General features: G+C 45.0%; 1 protein-coding gene and 1 long non-coding RNA gene across 2 annotated transcripts in view; both read right to left on the reverse strand.

The window, feature by feature from the left end:
- Positions 1–10,827: 10,827 nt before the first annotated feature.
- LOC103608717 lies at positions 10,828–16,268 on the reverse strand. Its single transcript, XR_552084.1, has 2 exons — positions 13,422–16,268; positions 10,828–13,162 (listed from the first exon to the last, which is right to left on the reverse strand). It is a non-coding gene; the product is annotated as an uncharacterized LOC103608717 (long non-coding RNA).
- A 38-nt stretch (positions 16,269–16,306) lies between these two features.
- Positions 16,307–21,571, reverse strand: part of LOC103608746 (rho GTPase-activating protein 26-like) — a 72,755-nt gene continuing 67,490 nt past the window's right edge. The window contains exon 4 of the mRNA XM_008593148.1: positions 16,307–17,188. Coding sequence (XP_008591370.1) covers positions 17,100–17,188 — 89 coding nt within the window. The 3' untranslated portion in view covers positions 16,307–17,099. The remainder of the gene's footprint in view (positions 17,189–21,571) is intronic.

Raw genomic sequence — 21,571 nt, forward strand, 5'->3', positions numbered from 1 at the left:
GTGCAGTGAAGAAACTTCTCATTCATAAATCTATGGGCCAAAGAAAATTGCTAATAACAGTGTAAAGAGAACCCAGAACATCTCGATATTTAGTCAAAAAGGAAATGTGTGTGTTAAAGCATTGATCATGTCTGGCTTTGACCCCAGGTGTCCATTAAAAATACAGATTCTGGGGCTTCATTCCACACCCACCCACCAGATCAGAATCCTTTGGTTTTAACAAGCTTCCCAGAGGATGCTAAAGCTCACTAAAGTGAGCTTGGGTGTGCCAGGGCCTCTGACCAAGCTTGGTTCCTGTGAACTCACAACTGTGCTGGCTTTACACCAGCATCGACCTTCAGGCCTCTTGACCTTTGCCTTGCCTCTTGCCTCGCCACAGCAGTAACCAAGGGAAGAGTGATTCTGTGCTCCCTAAAGGAGGCAGTCAGACCTGGACTGGTTAATGATAGTTCCACTGACCTTCCATGATATTTCGTTCGTGGGGAAGGAGCCTGGGCAGCTTCCACCTCACCGGACTCCTGCCTCCCTCCTGCAGGAAACGGAGCAGCAGAGGAAACACATCATTGCCCGAGTATCCCAATGCACAGGATCTGTACATAGTTCTTGGCAGCTCGGAGCAAAGTTCTGAGAGGCTTCTTTGAGGGGGGTGAGGAACCAAACTCCTTCTCTAGATCTGGTTAAGACCAGTGCAAATAAACAAAAACCAGCTGTTGATTCACAAGGCAGAATACTGAGTGCACTTGTGAAAGGTTACTTTATCCCCAAACCAAGATGACTATGAAGTCATTGAGTTAACTCCAAATGGAGTATTTGTAGCTTCTCTCTAGTTCCCTCTCTCCCACCCCCATCCCAATCACCACTTAGGCTGAAACCAGTCTAAGCTATAAATGGAGCCAAGTTTTGGTGTCACCTGTCACATTAGCTCCTGAGTAGACTACACAGTGGTGTGCTGGTAATTGTTTAACAACTGGCTCTTGGGGTAAGGGCTGATTTGTAGTATTTGGTGATTTCAGTGGTGTAAATAACTCCTACCATAGCCCATTTCAAGCTACCAGAAATTTAATTACCAGCTCACATGATTCCTGTATATTTAATAATTGGCTCTTGTGAGCCAGGATGAGCTGGCTCCAGCACATGAGGGATTCTGGAAATAATATTCATCAGCTTTAGCTGGGGCTTTTGCGGTTATGGGGCAGAACCTACTCTGCAGTACAGCAGGTAAACGGGGCAGTGTTGATGGTCAGCAGAGGCCTCTGAGGAAAGAAAATCCCTGTCCCCACCTCTGAACATTTTCCACCTTTCTCCGCTAGCACCATGGCAGAGGGCTTGAGATTTTTCAGTCCCCAGTGCCCTTAGGTTTGCCTTTAATAGAAAACCATTCCAGGTATTACCAAAGGAAGGGACTTTAAGTGGGCAGCGGGAGTAGAAAGTAGTCATTTCCATTTGTCTCTCCCTGCAGCACCATGGCTGTCTGTGTGTTTTAAGAGTAATAGGTAATGTTAGCAACAAAAAGAGATTGTTAGTTAATTAGCCCCACTCCTGCAAGTTTCTAAATTCATCCTTCCCAACCCTGGCTGGACAGGGAGGTGAGCACAAGATCCACACACCACCCTCTCTCCTGGTATGAAGCCTCATACTGGGTGCCCCAGTCCTGGAGCTCCAGACTAGGGGTGAAAAGCCTAGAGGTCGTAAACTCTGTTTTGCTACATGACCTTGGGCCAATCATTTAGCTGCCAGAACCTCTGATTTACCCCATTGCCAATTGGGATATGGTTCTAGGGAAGGTTCTTCTGGTTGTAAGGAGTGGAAGTCACTCAAATTCACCCAGATTCAAAGACGTGTTAATTGCAAGGATATAGGGATTGCCTGGGATCCTAGAACAGGGTACAAAGTACAACCAGACCCCATAGGACAATAAAAAGCTGTTCAGGATTGAGGCAGCTTTGCTCTCTTTCTCTGTTTTCATTTATTTGTTCTTTTCTTTCTGCACCAATCTCCTCCTCCTGCCTCTGCAGACAGCCTCCTTGTGTCTTTAAACTTGTACCCAGCACAACATGGCTGCCAGTCCTAGCTCCACATCAGGAGCTCTCCTTTCAGGCACCCGTCTCTAAGGGCAGCTTCCCTTGAAGTCAAATTCATAGCAGCAAAAATCTGATTAGCCTGTGTCACATGTTTAAGCCAGGCCACATGAGTAGCAGTACACTGGCATTTTAGTAACCTTTGGCTGAGGTGTCTGCCCATGGCTAGTCCTTTAGTCCAATGCTGGGGAAGCAAGTGGGGAGAAACAGGTGATACGTAGGGTGGCCCTTCACAGGAGTGACGACCAGAACCCATACAGCTCCAGAGGCCTCCCACGACTGGTAGCCTGAATGTAGTAATGACCATGAAACAACAAGCATCTAGATATTTCCAACTCTTTGCAAGCTATTGAAGAAATCCATATTATGATACTATACTATTGATTTTTGAAGACAGTGAACTTTATAAAGCACATTGATAAATCTCATTTCATTGAATCCAAAGGTAAGCATTCTCATGCACATTTTAAAGATGAGGTAAGTGATACTCAGAGAAGATATGTGATTCCTTCCAGGTCCTATAGTTGGAAACAGCAGAACCACACTTAATGTCAGGTTTTCTGACTCCAAGTCCAGTGCTTTCCTACCAGACAATCAAGTGGGACAGAAGACTGTGCAGAATCATGCTGAAGCACAGAACTTATCTAGAGCACAGAACTTTGGCTGTAAGTGAAAGAATCCAGTTCAAATTGTTTTAAGAAAAATGAGAATTTATTGGCCAGTGTAATAGAAAAGCTCAGGTGCATCTGGACTGATGACATGGAGTGCTGCCATTCTTTGTCTCTCTCAACACTGCTTTTAGGCCACCCAGTTCTCAGGCAGGCTGCCCCACCAAGGGGATGAGATGGCCACCAGCACTCCTCATGGCTCCAAATCCAGCAGACGAGGAATTCTCCCACCACCACTCATCTAAAAAACCTAGAAACTGGTTCTCCTTGGACTTAATAAGGTCCTGGGTCCATTCTTGAATCAACCGATCACTTGGGTTGTGTGGCTTTGACGATCTCAGAGGCTAGCCCAGGGCCACATGTTCACCGTTGGATCAAGTGTTGATGCCAGCTCACCCAAACCCATGGGACGTGACAGGATGTGCAGGGTGGCTGCCCAAAGGAAAGCACAGGTGCTGCCAACAGAAGAAAGGGTACTGGATGGCAAACAGGCAGAAACAACGGATATTCCCTTGGGGTGGGAGAAGCGATGGGCATTCAAGGCTTAGTTAACCTCAGGAACACAAGTGGGCGATGGCACCTAGCACTTGGGTATGGACAGGGTAGGTGCCCAATAAATACCGAGTGAATTAATGAATGAACATTGGTTCAATGGCTCAAAACGTAGAATGATGAAGAGTTGGCGCCTCTGGGGCACAGGATGCCTACAGGAACATTAGAGAAGAGAGGCTGGGTCCATATTGACCAGAACCCTAAATGCTCTGCTGAGGAGCTAGGGTTTCTTTTCTTTTCTTTTCTTTTTTCTTCCCTCCCTCCCTTGTTTCTTCTCCTTCCCTCCTCTCCCCTCCCTCTCTCCTTCCTTCTTTCCTTCTCCTTCCTTTCCTCCCCGCCCCCCCCAGCCACAGGGAGCTTCTGGAGGTTTTTTGATCAGGGGTGTACCATGGTCAAAATTTGGAGCAGAAAAAACCCTTGAAAATGTTAAACTGCTGTACTCAAGTGAAAGTTATCTTTTGTGGGCCAGGGGTGCCACCTTCACCAGTGGAGGTTTTCCTGTAAGATCTGGAATCCTTTATCTGGTGGTGCTTGAAATGAGAAAGACATGGGCACATCATGGGGAAAGAGCAGCAGGAGGGTGTCCGAGTCTGATTAGATGCGCCGCCCCTTCAGGGCCTCCAAGTATGCTGCCCCACCCAGGAGAAGGTGAAGGTCCAAACCGGCTGCCCGTGGATTTCTCAGACTCACATTCATGGGATGGTCTGGGTGTGGCCCCCAGGGTGTGTGAACATCTTCCTGAGCTGAGGGGCACTTTAGGTCCTTCAGTTCCATACTGTGATTAGGTATGATTTATTGTCATCTCTATTACAACTGACTGCGGGGGGGTGGGGGGTCCTTCATGAAAATTCCAGAGTGAAATGTCTCAACGCTAATGCACCACTGGGATGGACCAAATCACCAAGTGACGACTCAAATCAACTGGGGTTGGAAAAGCATTAGCAGAGGGCTCTCTCAGTGACAAAGTTCCTCCCTATTCTTTTTTTTTTTTTGTCCTTTTTGAGACCGGCCGCACCGCGCTCAGCCAGTGAGCGCTGTGAGTGCTGTGAGTGCACCGGTCATCCCTATATAGGATCCGAACCCGCGGCGGGAGCACTGCTGCGTTCCCAGCGCTGCACCCTCCTGAGTGCGCCACGGGCTCGGCCCTCCTCCCTATTCTTATGAGAGCCAGTCATGACTTCTCTTGGCCCAGAATGGAGAACAAACATCAGAATTTAAAAAATAAGCTTTACTTGCTCAGTGAAAGAAGCTATCAATGCTTTTCTTTTGGTGAACTCATTCCAGGATTGACGAAAGCAGGGCAGTGTTTGTCCATTTTACATTGCAATCAGTTTTCAAACCTTCTATTTACTATGTGAAGTGACTTCTCCACGAGGTGCACTACTAAAATCCAAAATAAATAGTCAGTGTAAAGTATGGGGGCCCTCACACTGGGCCTTCCAATAGAGACAAGTAGCAGGCAGAGCTCATGCTGGGAAGCCACCGAGGGTGGGAACAGCACTTACCATTCCTCCCTGTACTGTGAATCCCCATCCTGCGTCCTGTATACCTTGCACCAGGACAAAGCCCTGGCACTGCGGACTGAAGTAGGCCCTGTACCCACTCCTGAGTCAACCTTGGCTGGGTGGATTTGATGATCTCATAGGCCAGACCAGGGCCACATGTTCACCGTTGGATCAAGGGTTGGTGCCCACCCAAACCCATGAAACCTAATGGTAGGGGACAGGTGGCTCCCCAAAGAAAAACTGAAGTGCTGTTACCAGAAGAAAGGGTACTGGATGTCAAGCAGACAAAAAACAGCAGATATTCCCTTGGGGGTGGGAGAAGAGATGGGCGTTTGGTATTGGAGCTTCTTCTGAGACGTTCTCCAGAGTTAGAATAGTGCGGGAGTTAAGAGTGTCAGCTCCGGCGTCAGCCCACTCAGGTCAAATCTCTGCTCTGTTACTTATTAACTCAGTGACTTTGAGCAGTTACCCAGTCTAATACTTGGCTCCCTCATCTACAAAACAGGGTAACAACAGTACCTATCTCATAGGGTTGACTTGAGAGTTAAATGAGATGATGCATGTGAAGCAATGGGTACAATGCCTGTAAAGGGGAGGTAAGTGCATGTAAATGAGACCAACTTCATCACTGTCATCTCAACATGCAACAGCGCAGCACCCCCAGCGACTGCAAGAGACCTGGTGAGGGTCTCACTCTGCAAGCCGACCTCAGTGGAAGTCAGATACTTCCTTTGCCCTCCAGATACTCACCGATCATCTGCTTGGAGTTCTCATGCTCTCTCCTCTAGCTCTGACTTCTTCAAATCTCAGTAGGTTCAAAAGGGGGTTAGAATGCCACAAAAATGATCTATTTTTGAGCATTAGCAGATTGGGTTAGAAACTCTGGTTCTCTCACAAGAAGACACATGCTCGTGGGATTTCCCTGGCAATCCCAAAAGAGCCTGAAAGTCTGCTGTCAGCAGCTGGATCAGGGTGGAGAAAGGGACCGTTTTCAAATTGTTAGTTTTAAAAAGTTTTCATATTACATATTTCCAGCCAGCAAAACACGGCTGGGCCCTCTGCAGGGGCTGCCTCCATGCTGTGTCCTCAAGGATGATGGGACTGGCCAACGCCTGCAGCTGGAGTCCCTGGGGCTGCTCAAAGAACAGCAGTATCTGCACAGAGCTCAAGAAAGGGGGAACTATTCACCCAAGAGGAGCGAGCAAAGAGCTCCCAGGAGGAAAGAAAGTTTGTAATCAAAACATATGCTGCTCTTGGGCCGGCCCGTGGCTCACTCGGTAGAGTGCGGTGCTAATAACACCAAGGCCCCGGGTTCGGATCCCACATAGGGATGGCCGGTTCGCTCACTGGCTGAGCGTGGTGCTGACAACACAAGTCAAGGGTTAAGATCCCCTTACCAGTCATCTTTTAAAAAAAAAAAAAACAAAAAAAACCCAAAAAAAAACATATGCTGCTCTTATTCCTGCCACTGCAAAACCAACATTTAGTGTTCACCAGAGATTGTGCTTTCTGAAGGGCTCACTGCTGAGACGGGCAAAACGAGGTTGTTGGCATCGGTTATGGGGAGGACGGAGGCCAACGTGCGGGATGGAAGAGTCAAACCAAAAGCGGAAGAAAAAACTTCCACCAAGCTTAATCGTGTGTGATGTGATTATTTTTATGCATTTATGTAAAATCATGTGTATATCTATAAAGAGTACATGGGCTCTAGAAGCAGACAGAACTTAGGTTGGAATTTTAGGTTCAGCACTTTCTAGCCTGTATGACCTCCCGACCCTCAGTTTCCTCATCTATAAAATGTGGACAATTATAGTATCTCATCAGTATGTCTTGAGGATTCAGTGAGTTAACATAGCACAGTGTCAGGCATGTAGTAAGAAAGTAATAAATGTTAGCTAATATTGTCAATCATTGACAGGAAACAAAAACCTAAAGGCTAAGGTGGGGGTGGGTGAGGGTGAATGGAGTTTTTAATGCTCCAGAAAGCCTGGCCTCCTCTTGTTCCAGTCATGCTGAAATCACACCTCTCTGCCTCTCTCTCTCACTCTCTCTGTCCCCACGCCTTGGTTCCTGCTGTCCTTCTTGGGACACTTCTCCATTTGCCTAAGAGGCAAATTCCTCCCCATCTTTCAAGGTCCATCTTCCTGGAGGCTTTCTCGGGTTCCTACCTCCCAGATAGAAAGGATCCCTCTTTCCCGGTGCCCCCCACAGCCTGCCACGCACTGCGGTATGGCAGTACCACATGGCAGACACCACTCCTTGCGTTCCTGCCTATTGCTGAGCCAACTGTGAGTTCGCTGAGGACAGAGATCATGTCTTATACTTCTTGGTCGTAGCAGCTCCTGGCACATAAGAGGTGGTCGAGAAGCGATGCTGAATGGAATAAAAACAGAGGGCGATTGCTCTAAGAGGACGATGGCCACTGTTCTCCACTGCAAGCCAAACCAGGATGGAAATGGACTAAACTGCAACATGGGGAACTTCATTCAGACACGAAGAATTCCGCTGGTGAGAGCGTCAGGTCAAATTCCCGTGGGACAGTGTGGATTTCTTTGAAGGGTCTTTAGAAGGGAATACTTTTTCTGTTTGGGGTGATTCTGATGTGATTTTTCTTGAAGGCAGGCCCCCAGCTTGGTATGAGGTTCATAATACAACCCACAGGTAACCCAGACGACAGCGAAGGGTGTTTGGCTCTTGGTCAGCCGGTGTCCCGATGGTTTTTTGTGCTGAGCACCAGCTGAGGAGGCGGGGAAAGATCGTGGCTGTGTGTGCCCGAGGGCGGGCGGGAAGTCATGCTCCAACAAGCCTGAATCCCAGCACGTGAGCAAATGCGGTACATTGCCAAGGGCCACGCAGTTACCCTGTGTTGAAGTACCCAAGTCTGATGACACCCATTTCTTTCAACCATAACCATGGAGTCAAACAGGAAGGAGGAACAGCCGCCTACAGCAGTGCTTGTCCCGCTCTTTTAATCCTGGCCAGCCCACCCACGTGCCGAGGCGCCCGCTGTGCCAGCCCTGGGCTGGGTGCTCAGCGAGAGGGATGAACAAGACCTCGGCTCTGTTCTTAGTGAGCTGTTCATCAATGGCAAGGCAGGCCTCAAACCCTTTATGACGAATAATGAATGAACCACAAGCAGAAGTGCTATGCAGGCGAAACACGGTGTCATAGGAGAAAGGGTGGGAAAGGGCAGGCGGCGATCCTTTACTGACACCCCCTCATGCTGATTAACACAGGCGAGGCAAGCATTATTATCCCATTTCTTTTTCACAGATGAAGGCTCAGAAAAGGCTCATTATTAAGCCAGTTAATAATTCAAAAAATATCTTTCCAATAATCTCCCCACATGCAAAAAATACATCCAGCTACAATGTCAGAACAAATATTTTAACTTTGGCGTGGAGACAAGACTTGGAGGGTAAGATGTGATTTGGTACTTAAAGAAAGGACCCATGAATTCAAGTCTTCACTAATTTGCTGGTTGGCCTTGGGAAGGCCTGTTAGCTACCCGGGTTTTAGCTAATAGGGGCTGCGGCCGGCCTCACCGTGTCAATTCCATAAGAGACTTGATAGATACACAGTGTGACAGGAGCTGCTAAGTGCTGCGGGATACAGCAGGCCTTGGTTTTGATCATTTCAACTTAAAACCTTCCTGCTTTGGTCCCCCCTGTCTGATGCTGATTGAATAATGCAGGGTGGCATTCTGAAAGATGTGCCCCTGGTACAGGCAAGCCCCTCCTTTACAGCAGGTTATCTGATGCTGTCCCATGCGAGGAGCCTCACCGGCCCTGAGCAGTTACCATATTGGTTGAAGCCTGCCTTGGCTGCTGTGCTGGCCAAAGTCAGCCAGTACTGACTAACGCAGCACAATTAGTTGCAGCTTAGCTTAGTGCTATTAAAAGCAGGGCAAGCCAATGACATTGACACATTACGGTAGGAGAGACGTGTGGTATCTGAGTGGAGGTTGAGAAAGTACTGAGAATAGAAATTAGAGCCATGACTTAAGCCTCAAGAGAGCAAGCATGTTTGGGGTCTGAGAAAATCTCTCATCACACCAGTGTCGTACATTTACCTAATTTCGTGTCAATCAGGTTTATTTCTAACCAAGTTGCTCTTACGCCTATTCATGCAGCCAGAACTAACAAGTGAAAACCACCAAACCACAGGATGTGAGTTTGAGCTCTGCTTTGAGCGGCTGCTAAAAGCAAAATGAAAGTGAAAATCTTTTATTTTAGGAAGACATGAAGGTTGAAGTGATGAGAAGCCTGTTGGAAAGGCCAAGGTCATAGGTGACACACAAACACACACCACATATTTCGTTCTCTCCACGATGGTATCAGATATATATGTGTGCCTCACCTAGGTACTGAATGGTTCTACACATGTTGAGTCTTCAGGTGCTGGGAGAGTTTTCCACAGGAGGCTGTGAACTCGGTGAGGACAGCAGGTGATGTGAGGCTGTTGTTCACAGGGGTAAACCAGTGCCTGAACGTGGCAAATGAGGATAACATAGGCAGCTCACATGTGTCCCACCCATTCGAATAGCCACCCGCTTATGAGGGGGTCTTCTCCCCCAGGGCAAGAATCTGAAGGCAGAAGCCTCACCCTCAATCCCCAGAGTCCTGGCTCCCCCATGTCCCCTCCTTCTGAGCACATTAGCAAGCCCTTTGAGCTTGCAACAGAAGCTGGGAGCTCATTGTAAACCTGGGTCCCATGTTGCAACTCAGAACATACCCAGAAGGGATATGATGAACGAGAAGACTCAGCGAAGACTCACAGGCATGTTCCAGGTTCTAGAGAACTGTGTGGTGGGACTACTTGTGTTCTGACTCTTTGATCATTCCATACTGTGTGCATGAAGTTTCAGAAAGGAGTAGTTGACTAGAAAATTAAATTTAGGAAGAATAAAACAATACATATTCTACAAGATGAAGTTAGAAATGTTAAGTGGACTCTTTGGTGCCTAATTGTTTGATATGACTGATTAGTCCCTTCTCAAGTGTACTAAAGTCCAACCTCTTCCTAAAGGGAAAGCAAAGCTTCTCAGAATTCATCAGAAATCAGGCCTGTGCAAAGGACATGAACAGACAAAAGAAGACATATAAATGGCCAATAGGCACATGAGAAAATGCTGAACATCACTAATCATCAGGGACATGCAAATCAAAATCACAGTGAGATATCATCTCATCTCAGATGAAATGGCTATTATCAAAAAGACAGAAAATAACAAATGCTGGCAAAGATGCAGGCAAAAGGGAACCCTCCTACATTCTTCGTGGGAATGTAAATACAACCATTTGGGAAAACAGTATGGAGGTTCCTCAAAAAACTAAAAACAGAACTACCTTTTGACCCAGAGATCCCACTACTGGGTATGTACCCAAAGGAAATGAAATCAACATATTGAAGAGACACCTGCACTCCCATGTTCACTGCAACACTATTCACAATAGTCAAGAAGTGGAATCTACCTAAATGCCCATCAATGGATGAATGGATAAAAAAACTGTGGTATATATACAAAATGTAATACTATTCAGCTATTAAAAAATAAAAATAAAAAAGAAATCCTGTCTTTTGCAGTAACATGGATGGACCTGGAGTCCACCATGTTAAGTAAGCCAGACACAGGACAAATACCACATGATCTCACTCATATGTAGACTCTAAAAAAACACAAATGGTTCTCATAGAAGTAGAGAGTAGAATAATAGTTACCAGAGGCCAGGATGGAAAGGGGTGTGGGGGAGGGAAAATGTGGATTAATGGGTACAAGTCACAGGTAGACAGGAAGAATAAGTCCTGGTGTTCAAGGCTGACTAGAGGTAATAATACTATACTGTATATTTCTAAATAGCTAGAAAAGAGGATCTTGACCATAATCACAAAGAAAAGATAAATGTTCAGGGGACAGATATGCTCTCTACCCTAAGTGAACCATTGTACAATATATGCATGTATTGAAACAACACACTGGACCCCACAAACATGTACAACAAAAAAAATGAGAAAGAAATCAGCTTGTGGTTATCACCAATAACTGCAGGAGCCTAGACTCCTGACCTTTTATTATGGTCTATATATGCTTATTTGAAGAAATACTATGTATCAAGTCAAAACTTTATCAGAAACTCAAGAAACAAACATACCGCCAAATGGAAGTCATTTATTTCAAAAATCATACTTCCACTCGTTTCATAGAGGTTGTCCCATAAACCAACCAAGCGTAAGAAAGCCAAGTTTCAGATGCCACTCAACAGAAATTGTATTTTTTTAGAGATATGTTTAATGACGCAGAAGCACATTTTTTAAAAAAGCTTGAACATGACAAAACTGTTTTTCTAATAATAGGGAAAAAATTCTATTCTAGCCACAAATTACTTTTTAATTACGAAATTGGATTCTATGCACCAGTCAATATTCAATACTGAAGTTTAAAACAGTGCATTATTTGTTTTTTAAAAGAAAACATTAAAGTGCCATTATATAAGTACTTCACTGACATTATATCACGCAGCACTTTACAGTCTACTCAAAGGTAGCCTAAATTATGAATTAAACATGCAAGTATTTTTTTTCCAAAATATGGACAAAAGGTCTTTTTGAGTGCTTTTGAACTTTAGCCTAGCATTAGCTACTAAGCATTTATGGGTTTGATCTTCTTCAACATGAGTTCTAATAAGTTAATAAGGAACATAGCTACAGACAGTAACCATTTGATAAATATGAACACAGTTTTAAAATGGCACTTAATTTACATCTTTGATCTTTTTGATAGGCAATCAACAGCCTCTCGTTCTCTGATTCTCAACCTCCAAATCTTAAAGGTTGTAAAGGCTCAACAGCTGTCAGCTCATGTGGGTCTCTAGATGAGTCTGTATCTTTACATATGTAAATATGTGCTGTACACACACACACACACACACACACACACTAATAAATATATACTTTAGAATCATCCAATGTGTCTTCACAGATACAAGGTTGATCCTGGCATCTGAATACCCAAGAAAACTGCTTGTAGGTGTCCATTTGGACAACTTTGTAGAAATGGTTGATGTAGAATGTGTGTAATGTCTCAACCCCTCAGGACTGCTCCAGATAACTCTGACATTTTGGTTATCAATACTCTGGTTCTCAATGACTACACTAAAGTGAATTTTGACATAATAGCAATTGCTCCTCTTACATGAGTCTAGGACTGTGCTAAGTCTTTGCTCTCTAAAGCATTCCACCTTTAAGGACATTTTCATTTTGTAATGTCCTGTAAAACTGTTGTAAAAATATTAGTTGTGAAATATTTCTGTGATAATGTTTTCTTCCCATTAAGAACAATACTATATTCACCCCTATTTTTAAAAAAATCTAAAATTTCTCAGTGTGGTACAACCTTCTCTTTCTCTCTGGTGCTGGCATTACTTTACATCCAATACTTTTTCTCCCAAGACTAGAGGGGCTTCCATTAGAAGCCCACATTTCAGCAAGGGCTGGCTCTGAATGACATTTGGATTCTCTGTGGCTTCTCCCTCTGCTTTGGGAAGCTCTTCAGTTAGACAAGTACTGTAGGTGGCAAGAGGAAGAAAGCTAATTATTATTTGTTGGAGTCTTGTCTCAGGCATGCTGTAGGATCGTGCAAGGTTCACTGCACTGCTGCTGTTGTCATGTTGATGCTACAATTACAAAGAGGTGGTTCAGCACCCAGCAGATCAGCGTGGCTGCCAAACACATCAGAGCATGATGAGATAAAATTTTTAAACACCAGCACAGGGTGTGTGAGAGGACACCCAGCTGACTCTGAAAGGATATGGGAGCAGGGTTGTTGAGGTAACTGATTATTGTCAAGTTTGCCGGAGATGATAGATAACTTCCTAGACAGAACACCTAGGACATTCCTCTTAAAGTCAGGTAGCTAAGAGGCTGTCTGGTTTCTTCAGCGCTGGCTACCTACTTGGGTGATATGGTTGCTCATAGAACATTTACTATTGGGGGAGATGATGGGTGCCACGGTGGCCACTGTTACCTGGGAGTCCCACATCTATCAAACTAGGTGGTCCAGACTTGCTTTTGGAAGCAGAAGCCAGAGGATAAAAAGTGCCAATAGGAAATTATGAATAGGTAATCAGGTTATTTTTAGCCTCTTCTGTCTTCCTGCCCCTGAATCATGCATGCTTTTGGAGCCTCTGTAGCCAAGACGGAGCTTTCAGGGTGACTGGGGTTGTCATTTTCAGGAGACACACACTCAGTTGACAGAAGGAATTCCCTTTGAGCTACAGGCATGGCACACACAACTCTGGAGTCCTGGCCAAGTATCTGAAACGACCTTGTCACTAGCATGCCTCTGTCCTGCTATGCCAGCCTGCTGATACTTGACTGCTTATTTTCTCTATTTGCCTCTCTGCCCCGAATTTTAAAAGTTTGGTCTGAAATAAGAAAACACATATTGGCTGTAGAAATACTAAAAACACCAAGCTAAAAACTAGCTCCAATTCTTTTTTTTTTTTTTTTTTTTTTTTTGTCTTTTGTCTTTTTTCCGTGTCCGGCAACGGATTGCAACCCTTAGTGTTGCCCCGGTACCGGGCCGGGGACCGGCAAAGGGATCGCAAACCCCGGTGCGCCTGCTGATACTTGACTGCTTATTTTCTCTATTTGCCTCTCTGCCCCGAATTTTAAAAGTTTGGTCTGAAATAAGAAAACACATATTGGCTGTAGAAATACTAAAAACACCAAGCTAAAAACTAGCTCCAATTCTAAGATACCAAGGAAGGCTTCACTAAACAGGATCCATCCCTATATATTTATTTTGAAAAACAGGAGAGAACATCATCAGTCTTGAGCAAGTCAGGATTTTACTTGCCTTGGGGCAGGGATTTGGACCTATCTTCTTATGCCACAGCATTCTTTAGCCATGGAATTCTGTGAGTAATATGCAGGAGGAGAGACTGATCTTAATACCCCCAGAAGATTCAGGCAATGGCTAATTGATCCCACGTCCTTACAAAGGAACCTTGAGGCTCCCAGAAAAGCTGAGGGACCTGGTCAATGGTCTTCCACTCTGATATCCCATGCATTCCTCCGTCCTAAAGTTCCCTATTCAAGCAGAGAGAGTTGCGGGGAGTGGGGGACATCAATAGAGGAGAGAGTAAAACCTACTTTTAGTCTTCAAGTTCCTTCCTTCTTGTTGGCTTATATTCTGAAGTTTCTCCAGTTCTGTATCTAACGGGGAGGAAGGGCACCTAGCTGGGTAAAGGGAAACAGAGCCACCTGTCATAAGCCCAGCACGGCCACAGGGAAGCTGGGAAGGGTTCTACCTACAAGATACCCTTGGTAGCAGCTCTATTTCCCTCTGGCTTCAGATCAGGGCCAACTCAGGAGGGAGGGACATGCTTCCAAGTCATCGAGCTGGGGCCAAGTGTCTACAGTATGCTTCAGAAAGGAATCTCCCAAAGTAAGGACCTTAGACTTCTGTTCCCCTATATTAGCTCCAGTTAAGGTTACGATGGGGTACGTGACAACTGAAAATGTCAAACTTGTTAAAAGCATCATGTTGGGGTCTATGTGAAAACACAATGGTACGTGAGTGCACCCTGCCCCTCAGGCCATTTCCCAACTTGTTCCCAGATCCACAGGGAGCAGGTCTAGCCTGTTAGTATATTCCCTTTTTTTCTTGGGGTTCCAATGATAACTGTTTTGAGTCCTATTTTGGTCTTGTCCACTCTTAATTCTTGTTCCCTAATTCAAAGGTAGTGTCTCACTTGCTCCTGGGTGAGTTCCTGGATAACAGCTGTATGATCCTTGAACTGATAAACTGAATAGAGAATCACGATGAACCGCTATTAACTTTAAAGCCATCTTTAAATCTGTATGTAGATTATATCTAAATATATCTCTTGGAGTTTTTTTCCTTATTTGGGGTTATGGGGAATCCAGAGGTGAAAGAGCATAAACATGCTAAAAGAAAGGGGAAGCTGCAGCAGCACAGCACGGACTAAAGATCCAAAGAAGCCAGTTTTTTGTAGAACTTATAGACATGCAACATTTGCAAGGTAGCCTGGCCTCATTTATCAAGACTCAGAAGATGTGGAGAAAAGAAGGAAGTAAGGAGCAGAGTGATTGTCCCATCTCCTTTTGTCCTGATATCTTGGGGTACCAAGAAATACTCCTGAGAAGGAAAACTAAAAAAATCTAATCCCTGGTCCCACCCATTTAAATCCTGAGCTTCCTCTTACTACTAAGTAGGCATTCCTGAAAAACTCGTTGCCTGAAGACCTTCTTTCCATCTCCAAATCCAAAGCCCAAGGAATGCTTATACACACATGTGGATAAAGACTGAACACCATTGATGTGTCACACCCACCAACAGGAACCAACACAGAGCAACACATACGAACATCTTCTCTTTCCTCCAGGCCAGAGAGGGGACAATGACCTTGATGCTCTGCAACTCTGCCTCCTCTCTCTCCCTCTTAAACATACCTCTTCAGCAATCAAAGCCTAAATGCATGAAGCAACTAGCTTAAACATTATCAAATATAAAACTTTGCCATACAATATTTCCAATCACTCTATTTACAAGTTTATCTTAAAAAAAAAAAAAAAGTAAAAGATACAGTAATTAAACACAATTCAAGTTTTTCTTTTCTTCTTTAAAGTTCCTTAATGAGGAATTCCAGAAACAGGAAACACTCTCTAGAGAAATGTTGCCATCCACGGGGCTCCTGGGGAGCTTGACGGTCTCAGTTTGTGGTCTGTCTGCCCAGAGTCACTCTTGCAAGGACATTCACATGTGGAAGATACTTGTAACTCTATTCTTTGGAGGCCAAGTGAATTTGAAATGTCCAGGAGGAACTTCCCCGTTCAAGGCAGTCTTCCACAAGACCCAGCTCCCTTTGACCAGGAAATTCCCTTTATCGGAAGGTACCCATCCCACCCTTCATGCCCCAAACTTTTTGTTTCTTCCTGAATCACAAGGGTCTATGATATTAGTTTCATGCCTCAAAAGCCTGAGAAACAATTCCCTTTTTCTGAGTGGCAGTGAACATAGATGTCCTTTTAAACTATAGGCCATAGGGTTAGCCTGGGAATCATCCCTGAAAACCATAGGGCACCAGTGCTCAGCAGCTCAAAGCACTGCAAGGGGGCTGATCGGTGATGGGCTGGAGGTGGGACAGGGCACGAGTGGGGATGAGTGAATGGAACATGAGGGAACTAATCAAAGGGATGGTGTCACCCACTGGGAGGCAGCATCTTGGCCTCTAGAAAGCAAACACCACTTGCATGGAAAAACAGAAATATTAAGCCCGAATGTTGTTTAATCTCAAGAGGTTACTAGAGTTTGCTCCAAATATATCCTGATGTTGCTGAAATTCACCAGACAGGGAACAGTTCCCAGCTGTTGTCCTGTGTGCCCCATGTAGACTAATTCCTTGATCCTGTTCAGGTTGTTGGAAAACCATTCAAAAAATTACCAAAAAGGTGGTGGTGGTAGTGGGGGGCGGGGGTGTGTGGGGTGTGTGTGTGTCATGCAAAGAGAGAGTGTTATTTTTTTGGTTTGGTTTTAGACTAGGTTGGGTTGCCATGGTTACTAGGTGATGGCAGCCTTTGGTGGCAGAGAAGATCCTAGCTCAGGAGAGGGGAATGTGGGGGGTGTGTGTTCCCTTCCACGAGAGAACTGGGCTGAATTTTGCTGATGATGGGCCAACGGCTCCTTTAGAGATGGTGAGCGATTGGATCTTCTGCAAACAGTGCTGTAATCCCTCTCCATGCTGCATGCAAACAGACCCAGCTGCCCGCAGCACTGTGGGTCTCAAGTACTTACAGGTGGGGTAGAGAGGGTGTCTACTGTAAACAAAAGCAATGAACTGAGCCTGGATCTCGGTGCCAATTTCTCCACCCAGCCCTGACAGATTTAGCTATGCTGTGTGCTCTTGGGGACTACTTGCATCTTACTCTCTCTTTTAGAAGTTTGGGGCTTTGGATGACCGTTGAAACAAAACGAGTGCTCCCTATTTAGGGCACTCTGAGAAAACGGCTTTGCAAGCCTTTTTTTCGGGTATCAAAGTCAAATAGCCTCCTCTGCTGATTGATTTCTGTTTCTTGCAGTGTCGCCACACGTCAGCTGAGATGATCATGGAGATGGGGGACATAAGAGTTCACAGAAACATTTGTGTTGACAAGTAGCAACAGAGTCAGTCACCCTACATTTCTCAGTGGCAAAGGGAAATGGCCTACAACACTGGAATCAGCAGTTGTCATGGATACCATGCAGAGCTCAGCAGTTCTGCTGGGGCCCATGGTTAGAGGAACTCCACGTAGTTTTCGGGGATGAGGCCAGTCTTTCCGTTCAGAGTCCCCTCCAACCAGCCAGGCTCCTGAGATGGATGAACTGTACAAGAAGGGGGAGAGCAAGAAGAGATGATGTTACAGAAAGGGCAGGAGGTGGGTGTGTGGTTGTGTGGTGTGTGTGAAGGAAGTTTGGAGAATAAGTGTAATCACTTGCTAAGTTACCTAATTCTAGGACTTTAGAAACCAGAGCTTCTTAACCTTTTGAGGGATATAAGCCTTCTCAAGAAGGCTGTTCTGAACTTTTTTCAAAACAAAAAGGGAAACAGGTACACACATTCAAAATTTTGCATACAATTTTAGGGGTTTCGTGGACTTTCTAAAGTTCTTGGTTTAAACTATAAAGAAGTGACACGTTTCTACCTTTTAGGCTAGAGGTCAACAGTTGTGGTGCTCCATCCATATACGTATCCATCCATCCATCCACCCATGTACCCATCTACCTACCCAGTATCAATGACGTACCAACTGCAGTACCCACAGAGCACTGCTGAGAACTAGTTTTAATTATGCATTTGACTTTCCCTCAAATCCTTACCCACTGCTTCTAATTTCCTTGCAAATTCCGTTTTTTCCTTTCATTTTACAGCCTTTGAATAGCCCTCTCTGTTCCACCACACCCTTAGTTTTCTTTCCTATTCTCTAGAATATTCCTCTCTCCTATACACAAGTCTGAAAACTGTCCTCTTTTTTTCTTAAATTTATTTATTATTATTATTTACATTCTAAAATGTTGTTGCAGAGAAGTTAGAGGGGAGGAGGAGAGGGGTAGAGTAAGAGGAGGAGGAAGGGGGGGCATGATCAAGGCCCATGGCACCCTGTCTTCTTCCTCTATTGCAACTTTCAAAATTTCTGGCCCTTTGATTTTTCAATATCCGAAGAATATATATCCATTTCTGTGACATCACAATCCATCTCCGTGGAAACCATTGGGATATTATAAAGATTATATAAAATCCAGCTGAGTCTGCAAAGCTTCCTGCCAACCAATAGCAGGAAGGAAGGGAGAAGGAACCATGGGACTAAAAGGTGGGGGGTGTTCATGCTTGTTAATTCAAGACAGATCACTCCAGGGCAAGGCAGGGCATTTACTCTCAATGTTAGGAAAACTCCAATTCTTCGAGGTTGTTTGGAGAGAATGAATTTTCCCCTATTCCCTTCCTGGGCTAATTAAGCGACTTCCTGAGCTTGTTTTAGAAAAGCATTTCCATCCCGACACTACCATATACTTCTAGTTTCAATTTTTAGGGAAAGAAGCAAGAACAGAAACCAAAGGAAGCAAATGGGGAGGTAGCAAAAGGACAGGCTTGTAGAAGGTCAATGTCCAACTTGTCTAGACCTCGAATGCTTCCTTAGGAAAAGACAAGGTCATACATCTGTTAGTTGGTCTCCAATATGCTTATGCAATTCCATATCACTAGGCGACTCAATCAGTTTCCAACACTGCCACATTGGAGATCAAATTTCCACATGAGTTTTGGCAGGGACAACACATCCAAACTCCATCACCACACAAAGAAGAGTCTGGAAGAGAAGGGCCATGGAAGAACATGCACAACTTAAAAAAGCAACCTAACCTCTCCAATTGCCAAAGCTCTCCCAGCTGTCCCTGAAGAACACCCAAATGCCCCGGTCCTCTGCCCATCTATCTGGCTGAAGCTACCAAGATCACTTTAGTTTCTATACCTATAAAGTGGGGACAAAACGATCTCCCCTTCAATGGGTTCTTGTGAAGATTAAAGGAGCCAACACAGATAAAGCACTCCACACAGAATCAAGCACACAGTAAATGCTCACTCCAGGTTAGTCAGCAGGGGATCCTGCATCACTTGACCAGTCACTTGGACTGGTCAGCAAGACTCCCTCCTTGTAAAACCTGAGTAAGTGGGCGTAATGCCGCCACTGCTCCAGGGCCCTGCTGGGGCCCTGAGGTGTGGAACCAGGGGAAGCCAAACCCAGCTGCAACCCAGGTAAAGAGCACACCAAAAACACCGTTTTCACATGGGTAGCCCTCCATAGCCACCGCAATCGCTATGGCTATCACAAAAGCGCTAGTCTCTACAGCAGCAGTCACAGCCACCGTGCAGATGGCACACCAGATTCTCAACTGCACTGACACAAGGAGAGGCACCAGCAGAGACAAAAAGAAAAAGAAAGAAAGAAAGAAGAGGTCCTCTCTCTCCACAAAGCATATCTAGGCAACAAACCAACAGAGGAACAGTTAATCTATCACATGGAAAGAATGAACCTATGGTTATTGGGGAGGGGAGGGGGTAGGAGGGGAGGGGGTAGGGAGAGATTGGATAAAGAGCATAAAGAATAAGTATGATTTGTAACAAAGAATATCTAATAAAAAATAAACAAAAAAATCCTCCTGAGTAAAAACCACAGCAAGCTTACCACCTAAGCTTTAAGGAAACCTCAATGCTTAGAACCAAAATAAACAAATTAAAACTGTTCCCCAAAATAAGAGACCTGGAAAGAGTAAACCAACCAAACAAAATAAAAACAAAAAATCCCCCTCCCACTCTACAGCAGAGCTCCTAGTGGAGTTGACACTCCACCAGATGCTCCAAGTCCACCTTCTTTAGACATTTCTCTCTTCCTGGCCAGCTGTTCAAACACAGTGCAGGTACTGAGGCAGTAACATCTACAACATTAGAAGTGGAATCTGCAGACTAAGGGAAGAATCAGAGGGGACAAGGGAGGCCCTTCACATTGGAGACCAAGAAGCACGTCACAGGGGACAACAGGGGACAAAGCAGCCTTTGGGTCAGACTGCGGACTCACTGAAGTCTTCAAGTCAGGGTTTATTAAAGCACAGTATCAAACCATGTGCACCAGAATCACCTGGATACTTATTAAAACTGCAGATTCCTGGGCTCCACGGTAAATCGATTAAAGCAGAATCCCTGGGAGTGGGGCCCAGGAACCTGTATTTTAACTGGTTTCCAGAAAGTTAAGAGCTATGACTTTTCTGCCAAAATGCCTCTGTGATAAAGGTGGTGATAAGAACTAAAATGCACATGCTCACTAATGGAGGAGGAAGGCAGCATCCGATGCCCTCCTTCTTTCTGTTGTCTTCCGTTTCCTGTCCCTACACTTGACAGCTCAGCTGAAGCCCGCCCACTTCATAACTGTCATCACGGAATCCCTTCTACCTGCTGCCTCCTCCTTCCACACTCCTAAAATGCTCATAGTACATCCCACATAGTATTCATGGGTCCTGAAACATGCTGTACAAATGTGTAAAGCTTCGCTTCTCTAATTCTTTAGAACATTTTAGTTTGTATTACAGCACTCCCTGGCTAAACCTTCAATAACTCCCCTCTGCCTCATAAATTATGGCAATATAAGTTAAAACTTAGAAATGCTGACTATGAAGTTGCATATGCTTGGAGTTTTAAATATATTGATTCATTTGATCCTCATGATCCTAGCTTGACTACTGTTATCTCTATTTTACAGATAAGAAAATTAAGGCTCAGAGAGGTCAATTAATCCATGCAAGGTAACAATGGTAGAACCAGAATTTGAACCCAGCTTGTTTGACTCCAGAGACCAAGCCCTTTCCCACTGTATCATGCATGCCTCTAGGAGTATTCACCAGAGAATGTGATCCTTGAGGATAAGAATGATAATACATTTGTTGAGCACGTGCTAAGAGACAGACCCTTTGCTAATAAGCACTTCATCTATATCACCTCCTTTCATCTTCAGAGTGACTACAGGACGGTTCTATTATCCTCATTTTACTAATGAAAAACTGAGGCTCAGAGAGGTTAAGCAACTTGCCCCAAATTACCCAGCTGGTAGATGACGGAGATGGATCAGAGCCCACGACATCTGACCCCCGAGTCTGTGGTCTTAACCACTACTGCCTTTGCCCAGCCCTGAACATTGAAAATGCTCAGTTAAGTGCTTGTTGGGCTGAATTGTACCAGTCCGACACTCTGAATTACACCAGTGTCCAATGTGTTGCAACAAGCTGACTGGGCGGCTCTCCAGCCCTGCAGGTACATAATAAATATAAGCTGCTGCTGACATGGTGTGCTTCCTGCCAACCAATTTCTCTCAGCTACCTCTCTACATACACCGCACACCTCTGCATGCCCAACTCGTACTCAGTCCACTCGTTCACTTACTGTGGACAAGGAGCAAATATATGACTATGATCTCTAATGGCTGGCTACCCCAAGGGGTAAAAGCCCTGAGTGGAAGAGGCACAAACCTCTGTGCAGTTAAAATGCATTTACTCACTTCACAAGTGTTTACTGAGCACCTATTATGTGCCAGACACTGTGCTACGGCCTAGTACTAGTACAGAACAAGCAGACAAGATTCTGCTCTCAGGGAGGAACAATCTAGATGGGAGGGGGGAGAGGGGGAGTGAGGGGGAGAGAGAGAGAGAGGGAGAGGGGGAGCG

Source organism: Galeopterus variegatus, unplaced genomic scaffold (assembly GCF_000696425.1).
Source record: "Galeopterus variegatus unplaced genomic scaffold, G_variegatus-3.0.2 Scaffold156, whole genome shotgun sequence".
Classification (NCBI taxonomy): Eukaryota; Metazoa; Chordata; class Mammalia; order Dermoptera; family Cynocephalidae; genus Galeopterus; species Galeopterus variegatus.